This window comes from Acomys russatus, chromosome 1 (genome assembly GCF_903995435.1).
Source record: "Acomys russatus chromosome 1, mAcoRus1.1, whole genome shotgun sequence".
Lineage (NCBI taxonomy): Eukaryota > Metazoa > Chordata > Mammalia > Rodentia > Muridae > Acomys > Acomys russatus.
The window spans coordinates 124,629,933-124,644,254 of NC_067137.1; the positions used below are offsets into that span (position 1 = coordinate 124,629,933).

The following is a 14,322-nucleotide window of genomic DNA, read 5'->3' on the forward strand; positions in this document are numbered from 1 at the left end:
CAGAGTAGCAGAAAAGGTGATGGATCAGAGATTTGACAGAATAGGATATGTCCAACTCTCACAAGGAGAGAGAGGAAACGGAAGCTACTTAAGAGCCAGTTTTACAGAAAGAGGAGGCAATTTTACTAGAACATTCATAGCGAGATGGGTTGCAGAGAGAGAATGCAAGTAAAGATGGAAGGAGCCAGAAAATGAGAAGAAGCCAGAAGATTAGAGCAGATTGCTGAGTTAGTGTGAGGCCAAGCAGAGAATTCCAAGCCTAGAGAGAAGCCACATTGAATAAGTCAGCTGGGAGAGGGGCTTGAGGCAGAACAGCTGAGTCGAACCAGCCAACTTAGAGAAAGAACAGTGAAGGGTCAGCTTCCTAAATAAATCTCAGAGGCTTGAAACTATTCTAGGCCTAGGTTAGATGGTACAGAGGCTAGAAGCTTCCAGGAGTAGGCCTAGGTTAGCAGAAGGAGGCAGTAAGTCTCCCAGACAACAGGTGAGCCAGGAGAATAAAAGTTACTTTTACATTTTTTCTTTAAGTAATTTCACCCATTTCCTGCTGATTAGTCTTCCTCCAGCCCTCGCAGTCCATACGTGGTCCATTTGTTGAGCGGTTTCTGTTTCTTTGCACTTTCTCACAGCTGGAGCATGTCCCCTTTTGTACACTTCACACTGACACTCTACGTGGACAGAATCCTTGCTTGCCTGTGTTACATGTTTCATTGCATCACTTGGTGTCACATGTACTGAGCGAGATGAGAAAAAGGATGCTTCCCGTGGCATAGTGATGAAAATTTAACAACTGGCTTTGCAAGACCCCTCAATCATTGCTTTTGTTAATTTCCGTGGCATAAACACTCTCAACCTGTATGATTTTAATCTGTCAATTTAACACTAAGCATGCACGCACACACACACACACCCCAGCACACACACACACACACACCAGTACACATGCACACACACCCCAGCACACACACACACACACACACACACCCCAGTACACACACATACACCCCAGCACACATACACACCAGCACACACACACACACCAGCACACACACACACACACACACACACACCAGCACACACACACACACACCCCAGCACACACACACACACCCCAGTACACACACATACACCCCAGCACACATACACAACAGCACACACACACACCAGCACCCACACACACACCAGCACACACACACACCAGCACACACACACACACCAGCACACACACATCAGCACACATCCACCAGCACATACACACACACACCAGTACACACACACCCCAGCACACATACACACAGCAGCACACACACACACCAGCATACACACTCTAGCACGCACACACCAGCACGCACACACCAGCACACACACACACCAGCACACATCCACCAGCACATACACACACACACCAGTACACACACACCCCAGCACATATACACACAGCAGCACACACACACACCAGCATACACACTCTAGCACGCACACACCAGCATGCACACAGCAGCACACACACACACCAGCATACACACTCTAGCACGCACACACCAGCACGCACACACCAGCACACACACACACCAGCACACATCCACCAGCACATACACACACACACCAGTACACACACACCCCAGCACATATACACACAGCAGCACACACACACACCAGCATACACACTCTAGCACGCACACACCAGCACACACACACCAGCACACGCACACACCAGCACATACACACACACACACCAGTACACACACACCCCAACACACACACACACCAGCACACTCACACACACCAGCACACACACACCAGCACACTCACATACACCAGCACACACACACCAGCACACGCACACACCATCACACGCACATACACCAGCACACACACACCAACACACACACACACACACACACCAGTACACACACACCCCAGCACACACACACCAGCATACACACTCTAGCACACACACACCAGCACACGCACACACCAGCACACACACACACCAGCACACATCCACCAGCACATACACACACACACCAGTACACACACACCCCAGCACATATACACACAGCAGCACACACACACACACCAGCATACACACTCTAGCACACACACACCAGCACACACACACCAGCACACACACACCAGCACACGCACACACCAGCACACGCACACACCAGCACACGCACACACCAGCACACGCACACACCAGCACACTCACACACACCAGCACACACACACCAGCACACTCACATACACCAGCACACACACACCAACACACACACACACACACACACACACACACACACACACACACACACCAGCCAGATATGTGGGGCTGTACAACCGACTCTAGATAAGCCGCTGTGTCTCCTTTTGAGTCAGCTGTGACGCACTGCTTTTTGAAGCATGATTATTGTTCTGCACTCTGACTCCACCCTCTCTCCACCCTTCGCTTCTGTGTCTTGTATCCTCTGTAGTATACTTTAAAGTTTACATATCCATCACCCCTTTCTCCTCCTTGACGTTTTCTTCTACTCATTTTCTTTTTAGTCAATGTGGTGTGGATGCTGTTCAACCCTGAACTGCCTTCAGGTCATCTATCCATTTTAAGTTCTTATCTTGTCCACTATCTCACACTCCATCATGCTAAAAGGAGCTTCTTTATCTTAATCCTATGAAAAGTTTATGTATTTTCCTCCATATATTACTAAAAATTACTAAATGTAAACTATAATGCAGGTACTTTTTGAGGTGCCTTACTGAAGAAACAAGACTTGAGAATTATAAACGCTTTATATCTTTAAAACTCTAAAGCTCAATGGAACATAGATGTGAGCATGAGACTTTGGCAGCAAAATTCACCTTCCTTTACAGCATACTACTCCCCATTCAATGGCAAGATCACGTCTTATGGCAGGAGAGGTGGATCATCAGATAAAAGCATTGGTTGTTCTTGCAGAGTACGTGCTTGGTTCCAAGAATCCACATTGTGGCGCACAGCCACTTGTAACCCCAGTTCCAGGGGGTCCTCTGAGGGTGCCAGTCACACACACAGTCCACATACATACACGCAGGCATAGCACTCAAACACACAAAACAAAATAAAGCCGTTTGAAAAAATAATGGAGCCATGTTTCTCTCAGATTTATTGATGAAAATCAGTTGAGAGATACTTTTTGTAATTATTAATCACCAAGTCTTGTTTGTTTACCCATTGTGCTAATGTTTTTCCAACTGTCTGCCTTGTTCCTATCTGTAAGATGCTAAAAAGCAAGAATTGTGCTTGTTTCTCATTTTGTGCCTTGCTCTATAACTTTCTTTGGAGAGCTATATACACTCAGTGAATTTTGATTTCGCAAGTAAAATAATTAGTGAACAAAGATTATTTGCTGTATCACTGTGTGTGATAGTATTTTCCTACCATCTGGGTTGAAAGACACTAGTGATTTTGTGTATCAAACTGAATTTTTTTACTGAAGAAATATGCAGGCTTAATTTGCTGCATTGAAGAACATAAACTGAATGGAAAAATCTCATTCATATTTTAGTTCAAATAAAGATGGTTATCTATACCCCATTGTTTCCATCCTAACACTCTTGTACCCATTTCTGTCTGGGTGTGGTTTAGAATTCAAGGGCTCTCAGATGAGTTTAAGGCAATACCCTCCCTTACATTTCTGACTAATCAATGTACTCCTGGGATCTCTCTCTATATTTTCCAAAGACTTACATAGCGATCCGACCTTAACAACCAATGCATGTTTCCCTGAATTCCCAGGGCTGCCTGGACTATTCTGTGCCCTGTATAAACTGGTTAGTTTGAGGAGTTATGTACTACCCTGAACACGTGCATGGAGAAATGCAGGTTCCAATTTATGTGTCATCTTGGGATATTTCCAGTCTCCAAACAGCACAAAGAAGTCAATTCATATCTGAATGCACCTCAGGTCTTTTCTGAATATGCTAACATACTGTGCTGCAGCAAAGCATGCCATGCAGGGCTTGTCTGCCTCTGAAAGTCACTGGGGTGGTTTAATGGATCACTGGTGTAAAGGCACTTGTATGTACAACACAGTAAAGAACTCTAAATAACCCATTTGAAATCTCCAACACACACCTGCTTTCTCTGATGTTTTATACTAATCTGTACTATCACTGTTACTCACTTCTGGCAGTTACAGCTTATTGTAAATATTTCCAGATACATTTCTTTTCCAACTCAGTCACAAAGGGACATAGAATAGTCTGTGGGCCTACTAAATAAACATAACGTTATGTTAAACAACACATGAAAAATATAAAAGTATTGTCCCAGATCGTTGAGTATTAGTGACTGAGTAGATTCAATGTAAACTATAAATTCAGAGTATGTACCAACAGGGTAAGTCTACAGAGGTTAATCTACCTGTTGAGTACATCTCTGCATGTGCACAGTGACAGCTGAGATAGAGCCTGACACAAGCTTCTGTTAAGATGACTCAACTTGTCTTTCTTGCTGAACTACTAGTAATACCAGTAGTGAGGTGATTTGTGTTCAGCAAAAATCTTCAAGAAAAAAAAAAGACATCACGCTGGTCTTATTTAAGTAGCAGAAGATACATAAACAGGATTGGTGAGGGTAAAGCTTGTATCTGAGGCAGTGGTTCTCAACCTTCCTGATGCTGTGACCCTTTAATACAGTTCCTCCTGTTATGGTAAATCCCTCAATCCGTAATATCACTCCATTGCTACTTCATAACTGTACCTTCGCTACTGCTAAGAGTTGTAATGTAAATATCTATGTTTTCTGATGCTCTTCTTGGGGTTGTGACCCACAGGTGGAGAAGCACTGCTCTCAGGTCTTCTCCGCTTCTATCTCATATATCCTTGCCATGACGTGTCTTTGATAATTATACTTCATTATCTCTCTCTTTTTTTTTAGAATTACCCTTTGCAAGAGAGGTAAGAGAATGGGTGTTCACATTCCCTCAGAAATGCCAACCTGAGCAAATAACATCATATGACCATTTGGGATTTTTTTTAAATGTAGATGAGAAAAGCATAATGGTATCTCATAGAGATTTAATTCTTCTCATTTCAATTATAAACTATATGAGTGTAGTGGAGGCAAGTGAAGAATTATATCCAATTACATGGAATACTGATGTTAATGGAGATATCATTTTAAGAAAACAATTCTGTGCAATGTTTAGCTCAAAATTAGTGCTCTTAACATTTTACAAGTGGTAGAATTGCAAATAAGTTAATTTGGTGAGCCCAAATAAGCAATGAATATTAAAGTTCATATTCCAAATATTCCAATTATATGGCTTGTTATTTTCTTAGAATAAATTAATTTTAACCTGTGTATGTGTCTTTAATCGCACATTTGTCTTATTTGGTTTGCCTTTGTCTTCATTCCATCTGAGCCTGTTGCCTTGGCAACCACCACATATGTGCTTGTATGTGAAGCTCTCCTTTGACGTATATTTATTTCTATGGAAACTGTGATGTCATTGGTGTGGGCAGGTGCTCAGGGGAAGCAAAATAAGGACACAGAATGCTGATCTTTCTTTGGGTCAAAAAATATACCATGAAAGTAAGTTTGCATTAATGAGCCATAATTTTGAGTTTATTTGGGTTTGTTCATCAAGCTGTAGTTTTCCTTATGTAAAGGTATGCTGCAATAGCATGAACTAAAAGTGCACAGCACAATGTCATGACAATTACATAACAATGATATGTAGTATTAAACTCAACACAAAAAATACATATGTAACAAACTTTAATCTTTCGTTTCAATTGTATTTGTTATTATAAAGGATTGTGGTGTTGACAAGATGGCTATGTAGGTAAAGTGGTTTGTCATGAAGGTTGACAATGAGTTCGACCCTTGGGACTCACATGGTCGGAGAGAACCAACTCCAGCAAATTATCCTCTGACCTCCACATGCATCTGAGGCATGCATTCTCCACCCCCTCATACACAAAATAAAGAAAAACATAAATAATGAAATGTAAAAATTCAATGATGAAAGGAATTTTATAGTAACATTAAGGAAATGTACGCTAGATAGTAGATCAAGAAAAACGTCCATACTTATAGCACTATATTTACAAAAAATAAAACACCCTAGTCTTAGAAACACAGAGACAGGCCTGCTCTTCCAAAGGTCCTGAGTTCAATTCCCAGCAACCACATGGTGGCTCACAACCATCTATGAGATCTGGTGCCCTCTTCTGGCGTGCAGGTGTACATGCAGGCAGAACATTCTATAAACAATAATATTTTTTTAAAGCTACACAGGGACATATGAAATGATAGCTATCCTTCTACAACATCAGAAATTCACATAATAAGCATTTCATTTTATTTTAAGTATTTAACATTTTAAAAAATCCCTTCCTCTGTCTCCCTGTCTCTCTCTGCTACCTATCTGTTATTCACTTCAATCTATTTTATTTTATTTTTTTTATAGACGATGTGGAAACCTGCCTATGATTTCCTCTATTCATGGAGTGCTCATTATGGAAATAACTACAGAGACGTGTTACAAGACCTTCAATCAGCTTTGGACAGAATGAAAAACCCTGTCACCAAACGGTGGAGAGACTTAACTGGAACCTTAATACTAGTAAATTCTTTAGAGGTTTTGAGAGTAACTGCTTTCACTACTTCTCAGGAAGTATAAAATGAAGCAAGTTTGTTGAGCAAGGAGAATGGTAAGGGGGGAAAGTGTGTGTGTGTGTGTGTGTGTGTGTGTGTGTGTGTGTGTGGTGTGTGTGTGTGTGTAAGAGGGGGTATGAATTCACAAAGGTGTCTTACATTTTGAAAACTATGTTTTACATTGTGAAACAAAGCCTGGAACTCTTAACAAGACTGGGTTTTATAATCAAAGTCATTTTTGTGTGTGTTGCAAAGGTAAACCATAAAATTCTCTGTTATTGAGAAGGAAAAAAAAAAAACCTTTCTCTCTCTCATTCAAAGTTCCTTCAGTTTTCTTAAGTTAAAACAGATGAGTGTTCAATTAATAACATCAAACAGACACCACAGTAAACTGAAGGCTTTAACATAGGCAGCTGGAGCTTACCATGAAGCAGGAAAATAGGAGAAGAAAAGACACGTTGACCCTTCGAAGGCTGCGTGTCTTCCATGCAAATCTCCTGTACTCTTCAGGGACCTTAATCAACATTGCTCCCATGTTCTAGGTGCAGAAATCAAGGGTGGACGAGAACCCACAAGGCCAGTGTAAAGTAGGTTTTCTGCCTTAAAAGACTGGTTCCAATTTTTGAAAAATCATACCACACAGTAGAGTAGTAAAAAGGACGAAAAATACAAAATGATACTGAGAAACAAAGCTTGTTCCTCTTTCAACAGCTCTTGAGTAATTACCGGAAAGAAAATATGACACTGTCATAAAAACTGACTTCAAACATGGACTAGAAATTTTGGTTAGCTTCCTTCAACATCTTGGGCCTATATGTGATCCACCTAATTTTAAGTTTTCTCCCATGATCAGATGCAAAATAATTCTTTAGCCATCAGTATATTTAACACTGAGTTATTACAAACAATTGCTATCACCAAAACACTTTCAATTAAAATAAAAAACAAAACAAAACACTTTCAATCCTAAAAAATTGGTATCTTTGTGTGTGTGCTCACATGAAGACATTCAGTGTGTGTGTGTGTGTGTGTGTGTGTGTGTGTGTGTGTGTGTGTGTGCGTGCGCACGCGCAACATGTCTCAGAATGCATTAAAAAAAAATTGTGGAAAACAAAGCTAATGAGAGACCTTGAGTCAGTATAGATGTTAATGATTGGCATAGTTGACAAACAATGGTCTCTGTCCAGTCATCTCATGGCTGCCAATGTTTTTATATTTGGACCTTTCTTTACTTATTGTATTTCTCTTAAGGGAAAGTGAAGCAAGGCATGATGGGTCACACCTGTGATCCTAGCACTCAGGTAGGCAGAGGCAGTTGGCCCTTTGTGAATTCTAGGCCAGCCTGATCTACAAGTGAGTCCAGAACAGCCAAGGCCCCACAGAGAAACCCTGTCTCTGAAAAAAAAAAAAAAAAAAGGTGGGGCAGGGACTGGAGGAGTGAATCTAATGATAAGTATGCAGGTGTTTGAGATGTAAGATAATAATGAGGAAGAATGCATGGTTTCTGCCTTCAGTGGTATTAATGATAGGGGCGGGCAACAAAATGACACCATTTAATGTAAAATTACATCTATGATGACAACTGCAACGGAGAAACTGTGATGCTGAAGTAGAGACTATCATATGAACGGGGGAGAAAGCGGATTGCAAGACTTTCCAAGAAACAAATGATAAGCCTCAGAGGATTAGGCGTTGTAGCCTATGCTGTTGGGAGAGGTGAAGCTAAAAATCCAAGGTTCATTCAGACAGTGAACAGAGAGCACAACGTTGAAGGGGATAGAGAGACAGGATAAAAGGATAAAGAGATAAAGGTGAAAGGACCATAGTGAAAGCAGAGGGGGAGGAGACTACATTCAAGTCACTAGAGCCTTAGAACTTAGGAAGAAATGACATAGCTCAAAGTTAACTTGACTAAGCTGAATAAAGTTTTGTTAGTGGATTTATGAATAAAAGATGTTCATTTGGGTAAAAACTAAAAGCATAACATTTTAGAGCTTTTAATGTTTCTACCCCAATATATTTGGTATGCTGGCAAAGATAATTTGAACTAGTGTTTAGAACAATCTTAAGTACATTCACTATTTGATGATAACACAGCCTGACCAAAGGTTTATATACACACACGTTCAAGGACAGAATTTATTTTAGTTGAAAATAAATTTAAACAGAGGAAAAAAAATCAGCCAATTTGTTAGCCTAGGGCACAGTGACTTGAAGTGGTGACTTTGCTTCCTTTAGAACATTATTGGAATGTTATTAATGTGTCAGCAAACTTGAAAATTTCTGGAAGTAGCAAGGACTTAGTATCTGGATTTTCCAGGCTGCAAGGCCAGTGTAGTAACAAATAAAATAAAACAAATCAACAGAAAACTCCACCACCGCCAAAAAATCTTAGGTTTGTGCCTCATTTGACATTGTAGGTGAAAACATTAAGCAGAATTTTTAAAAAATGAAAACCATCTTGGTAATTTAAGGTTGGAACAGTGGTTTAAATATTAACACACATATAAAGCTCATGATCTTGTATTGTACCCTTATCCGGTAATTCTAAATCTATGTTCTGTCTGTCCTTTTAAATTTGTTCTTATATATTTTTATAAATTGTTCCTACTTTTCTTCATTTTCTAATTTCCTTGCTGTGATGAATTTTCCTAATCAGAATAGATTAATTCAGTGGTCACAAATTGCATCTCCTCCTTGGCAGGAACTCAATGGAATTAATAAGGCACTTACAGCCTCTCTTTGACATCATTAAAGTATCAAAAGCTATTAATCTAAAACTTCTCCAAGCATTACAAAAATGGAAAGAGATAGATGGTCCTTTCAGTTCCACAGGCTTTTAATTTAATGATTCACAAATCAGCATGGGATTCTAGTTCAGTCCCTAGCTCAGAATGTGATGATTGTTCTTTGTAATTCCCAGACTCGGCTTCTTTTTTCAGGGCTTCACATGAATCCACCAGAGGATTCCATCAAGCATGCCACTAGCTATACCAATCATAGACACTGCACACTTTACGGCGTGCAGATAATGCTGTGTAAGTTGTGAACTTGTAGATAGCTAAGTGTGTAGAATAACGTATCAACGGAAGCCACTCAACTGAGAAAAGGTGCAGAGAGAGTAAACACTTTGAATATGTGACTTGAGTTTTAAATTTTGAATTTTTAGGCCATATCACTGTACATAAAATATTTGGTTAATGTTTTATGACTAAGGAATATTTGAGATAATAAAAGAAAAGTCAAAACTTAGGCCAATGTAGGTTTTTGAAATTAAGATTGATTTTCTACTGCTTATTCAAGTTCAATTAGTTCCTTGTCTTATGCGCTGCTGCATGTAACATTGGGAAGTGATGTGGGGAGTGTAACACAAAGACTGAACATCACTGTCATGGTGAGTGGGAGACTACATGGACAGCTTTCAAAATAACAAAGTCTGTCTTCTTATCACGTCTACTGATTTACAGAATATGAAGTCACTATGTATACACAAAATGCTGAGTTTGCACAGGTCTAGTATCTGATACATATCTGATAGCTAATGTGTGATATGTTAATATATATGTTTCAGGATTCCACTGGACATTGCTGCAGAAAGCAAATACACAGTACATTTTATATTATTTACATATGCATATATATGCATAGTTTTATAGAGAATAGTTTTTTCAATTTTAATAAAAGTTGTCAGTTTATAGAGAGGGGAGTTAGGTAAAATACCAACATTTGATAATAATTAGAAAAATCAAAGAGAAAACTATGAGTGGTGGGGAAATCTTCCTCTTAAAGTCAATAGTCCAAATACCTACACAATATTTTACAGACATTGAAAGATCAATTCTCAACTTCATATGGAAAAACAAAAAAACACAGAATAGCAAAAAATAACCCTATACAATAAAAGATCTGCTGGAGGAATCTCCATTCCTGATCTCAAGCTGTACTATAGAGCAACAGTAATTAAAATGGCATGGTACTAGCACAGCAATAGGCCGGTGGATCAATGGAATCGAATCAAAGACCCAGAAATGAATCCACACACATATGGCCACTTGATTTTTGACAAAGAAGCCAAACCTATTCAATGGAAAAAGGATATCATCTTCAACAAATGGTGCTGGTCTAACTGGATGTCTACATGTAGAAAAATGCAATTGGACCCATATTTGTCACCATGTACAAAACTCAAGTCCAAGTGGATTAAAGACCCCAACATAAAACCAGAGACACTAAATCAGTTAGAAGAAAAAGTGGGAAAGAGCCTGGAACACATTGGCACAGGAGACAACTTCCTGAACAGAACACCTACAGCCCAGGCCTTAATGTCAACAATTAATAAATGGGACCTCATGAGGCTGAGAAGCTTCTGTAAGGCAGGAGACACTGTCAAGAGAACAAAGCGACAGCCTACAGACTGGGAAAAGATCTTCACCAACCCTACATCTGACAAAGGTCTACTATCCAAAATATATAAAGAACTCAAGAAATTAAACACCACCAAACCAGATAACCCAATTGAGAATGGGGCTTGGAACTAAACAGAGAATTCTCAACAGAGGAATATCAAATGGCTGAGAAACACTTAAAGAAATGCTCAACATCTTTAGTCATCAGAGAAATGCAAATCAAAACAACTCTGAGATTCCATCTTACTCCCATCAGAATGGCCAAGATCAAAAATTCAAGCAACACCACATGCTGGCAAGGAGGTGGAGAAAGAGGAACACTCCTTCATTGCTGGTGGGAATGCAGTCTAGTGCAGCCACTTTGGAAAGCTACCTGGCGCTATCTCAGAAAACTTGGAATAGGGCTTCCTCAAGACCCAGCTACTCCACTCCTTGGAATATACTCAGAAGATGTTCCAGCATACAACAGGGACATGTGCTCAACCATGTTCATAGCAGCCTTATTCATAATAGCCAGAACATGGAAATAGCCTAAATGTCCCTCGGTAAAAGAATGGATAAAGAAACTGGGGTACATTTACACTATGGAATACTACTCAGCTATTAAAAACAAGGAATTTCCAAAGTTTGTGGACAAATGGATTGAACTAGAAATGATCATAATGAGTGAGCTAACCCAGAAGCAGAGAGACTCAAATAGTATATACTCACTTAATCTGGACACTATGCCAAGGGATATGTCTCATGAAAGTCTTCACTTACCAGGAAAATGCGATAGTGATGATGACATTTTAGTGTGGGAAAAATATAGGAGATAGGGAAATAGATGGATCCAGAGGGTCCTAGAAACCTACAAGAAGAATACTATGATGGGCAGATCTGGGCCCAGGGGTTCTGCTCCATCTATGGCACCAACCAAGGACAATATGTGCAGTCATCATCAAACCCCTTCCCAGACCTAGCCAAGGGACAGAATATTCTCCACAGTTAAGTGGAGACTGGGGACTGACTTTCACACAAACTCTGGTGCCCCTGATTTGGCCATGTCCCCTTGATGGGGAGTCCCGATGGCACTCGAAGGATGGATAGCCGACTACCAAGAAGAGACTTGTTACCCTAGCATCATATTCAAAGGGAGGAGGTCCCCATCAGTCACAGTCATAGGGAAGGGGAATGGGGTGAAAGCGAGAGGGAGGGAGGGAGGGAGGGAGGAATGGAGGATGCATGGGATGGAATAGCAATTGAGATGTAATATGAATGATTTTATTTTTCAATAAAAAAAATATTAAAAAAAAGAGTACCCAGAAAAAAAAGTCAATAGTCCAGAAGTAGAGGGCTGTGGCTTCTAATCTTTGCCCATTAGTCTAAATGAGCCTTTAGAACAGTTACTCAGCCTTCTGGACTTTGGTTTCTTAGTAGTAAAAGAAGCTAAAACAAGTAAAGCTCTCCTTGCAGTTTAGTGCATATAAGCTTATAACAAGTTGAGCACGTTGTGGCTTTGTTTGTTTTGTTAGAAGGGAGAGTGTGAATAATGATAATTTGAATACAAAACATCCACATCAAAATAACAACCAGTATGAATGATGGATAGCACATAGATAACACACCATACTGGAATTTCCATCACTGAAGTAAGTAATTAATAAGGAAAACACTGAGGAAGAAAAGTTATATTTTGGCTCACAGTTCATAAGTTTCAGTCCGTCATTTCTTGGCTTGGGTTACTAGGCTGATAGTGAAGCAGGCCAGCATACTGAGTGAGTGTGGGGGAGAGAGGCCATCACTAGATGAGAGAGAGAGAGAGAGAGAGAGAGAGAGAGAGAGAGAGAGAGAGAGAGAGAGAGAGAAAAGAAGAAGAAGAAGGAGGAGGAGGGGGGGGGGAAGGAGGGGGAGGAGGAGCACAAGGAGGAGGAGGAGGAGGAGGCTGAAGCCCAGGTATAACCTTCAAAGATACACCTCTAGGAATTGACTTCCTCAATGCATTAAGTCCCTGGGATTAATCCCTAGAGCCACAACATTGAATTGCTCATAATTGATTTTGTATAGACCACCATGTTTATTTACTAATTTTTGAGAACTCTGTGAATGTATCCTGATTATATTTCCCCTTTCCACAAGGATCCCTTAGAATTGAGGGAGCGAGTGAGGTATAGATGTTCTATTTAGAGCTGAGCAGTCTACTCTCTTATCTTCTGCACTTTGATTGATTGTAGATCTCTGTGTAAATTGCCATATCCTATAAAAAGAAGCTTCTCTCATGGGGTTTGAGAGATATACTGATCTACAGGAATAATAATAAGTAATTAGAAGTCAATTTCATTTAGCACAATAATAAGTTTTTCTCCCAGAACTTGTTTATCCACAGGTTATTGGCCCAACAGGGGTGTAACATATGGGTTTCATCTTGTGAAGTGGGACTTAAATGCCACCAGAGAGTGATTGGTTACTTCCATGGTGTTTGTGCCACTATTGTACTAACTTGACATGGATCTTCAGGGTTAACATCTGGGTAAACTCAGGATTAATTTTCATGATTGGTTCCCATAGTAACTATCAGAAATATGATAGCTACCTACTAGGGATGAAACTTCCAGATCAGTTTGAGTTTTGAGATCTATGCCTGTACAACCTGAGTATGTGATCTCTTCAGTAACAGGGTCTTACCTCAACCTCAAGCAAGAGCATTGGCAAAACAGCCTGTAACATTGTGGACTATAGGACCTCACCGGCCAATAACTCAACACCAAAAATGTGTCTCATTCCATGTACTGAGGTTTTTATTTGTTACCCTTCGAGAGCAAGTAGGCACACTCTTGCCCCATTACAGGGTAACTCCATTTTAATGCTTGATATGTGTGTTGCAGGGTATTTGGTCTTACTGTGAAGCCAAGATTATGTACTGGAAAACCCTGTTTTTAATTATGGTGTGGCTCATCCCTAGCACACAGCTTTAATCCAAGAACTTTCAGTAAACAGGATTAAATAAAGTTAACCTTATGTCAAGAGGTGGATCAGGGAAGCAATTGGCAGGAAGTGAACATGGGCAAAACCATAGAGAATGAGAGGAAGTTCTGAGGACAGATAGACATACAGGAAGTAGAAAGGAGGGACATTCAGTCAAAGGATATTTAAGACAAGTTGGAGAAGAAGAAAAGGCTTTTTCCCTCTGGGACTTCTGCTGAGTAGGAAGGTCAGCTGGGTGCTTTCTTTGCCTCTTTGAGCTAGCAAGTTTCCCCCCAGCATCTAGCTCCTGAGTGCTCATTGGTAAAATCAAAT

The 14,322-nt window shown here is 40.2% G+C and overlaps 1 protein-coding gene across 1 annotated transcript in view; it reads left to right on the top strand.

The window, feature by feature from the left end:
* Macc1 (MET transcriptional regulator MACC1) overlaps window positions 1-6,744 on the top strand; it is a 51,842-nt gene extending 45,098 nt beyond the window's left edge. Inside the window, exon 6 of the mRNA XM_051152552.1 lies at window positions 6,453-6,744. Coding sequence (XP_051008509.1) covers window positions 6,453-6,665 — 213 coding nt within the window. The 3' untranslated portion in view covers window positions 6,666-6,744. The remainder of the gene's footprint in view (window positions 1-6,452) is intronic.
* The last annotated feature ends 7,578 nt before the right edge of the window (window positions 6,745-14,322 follow it).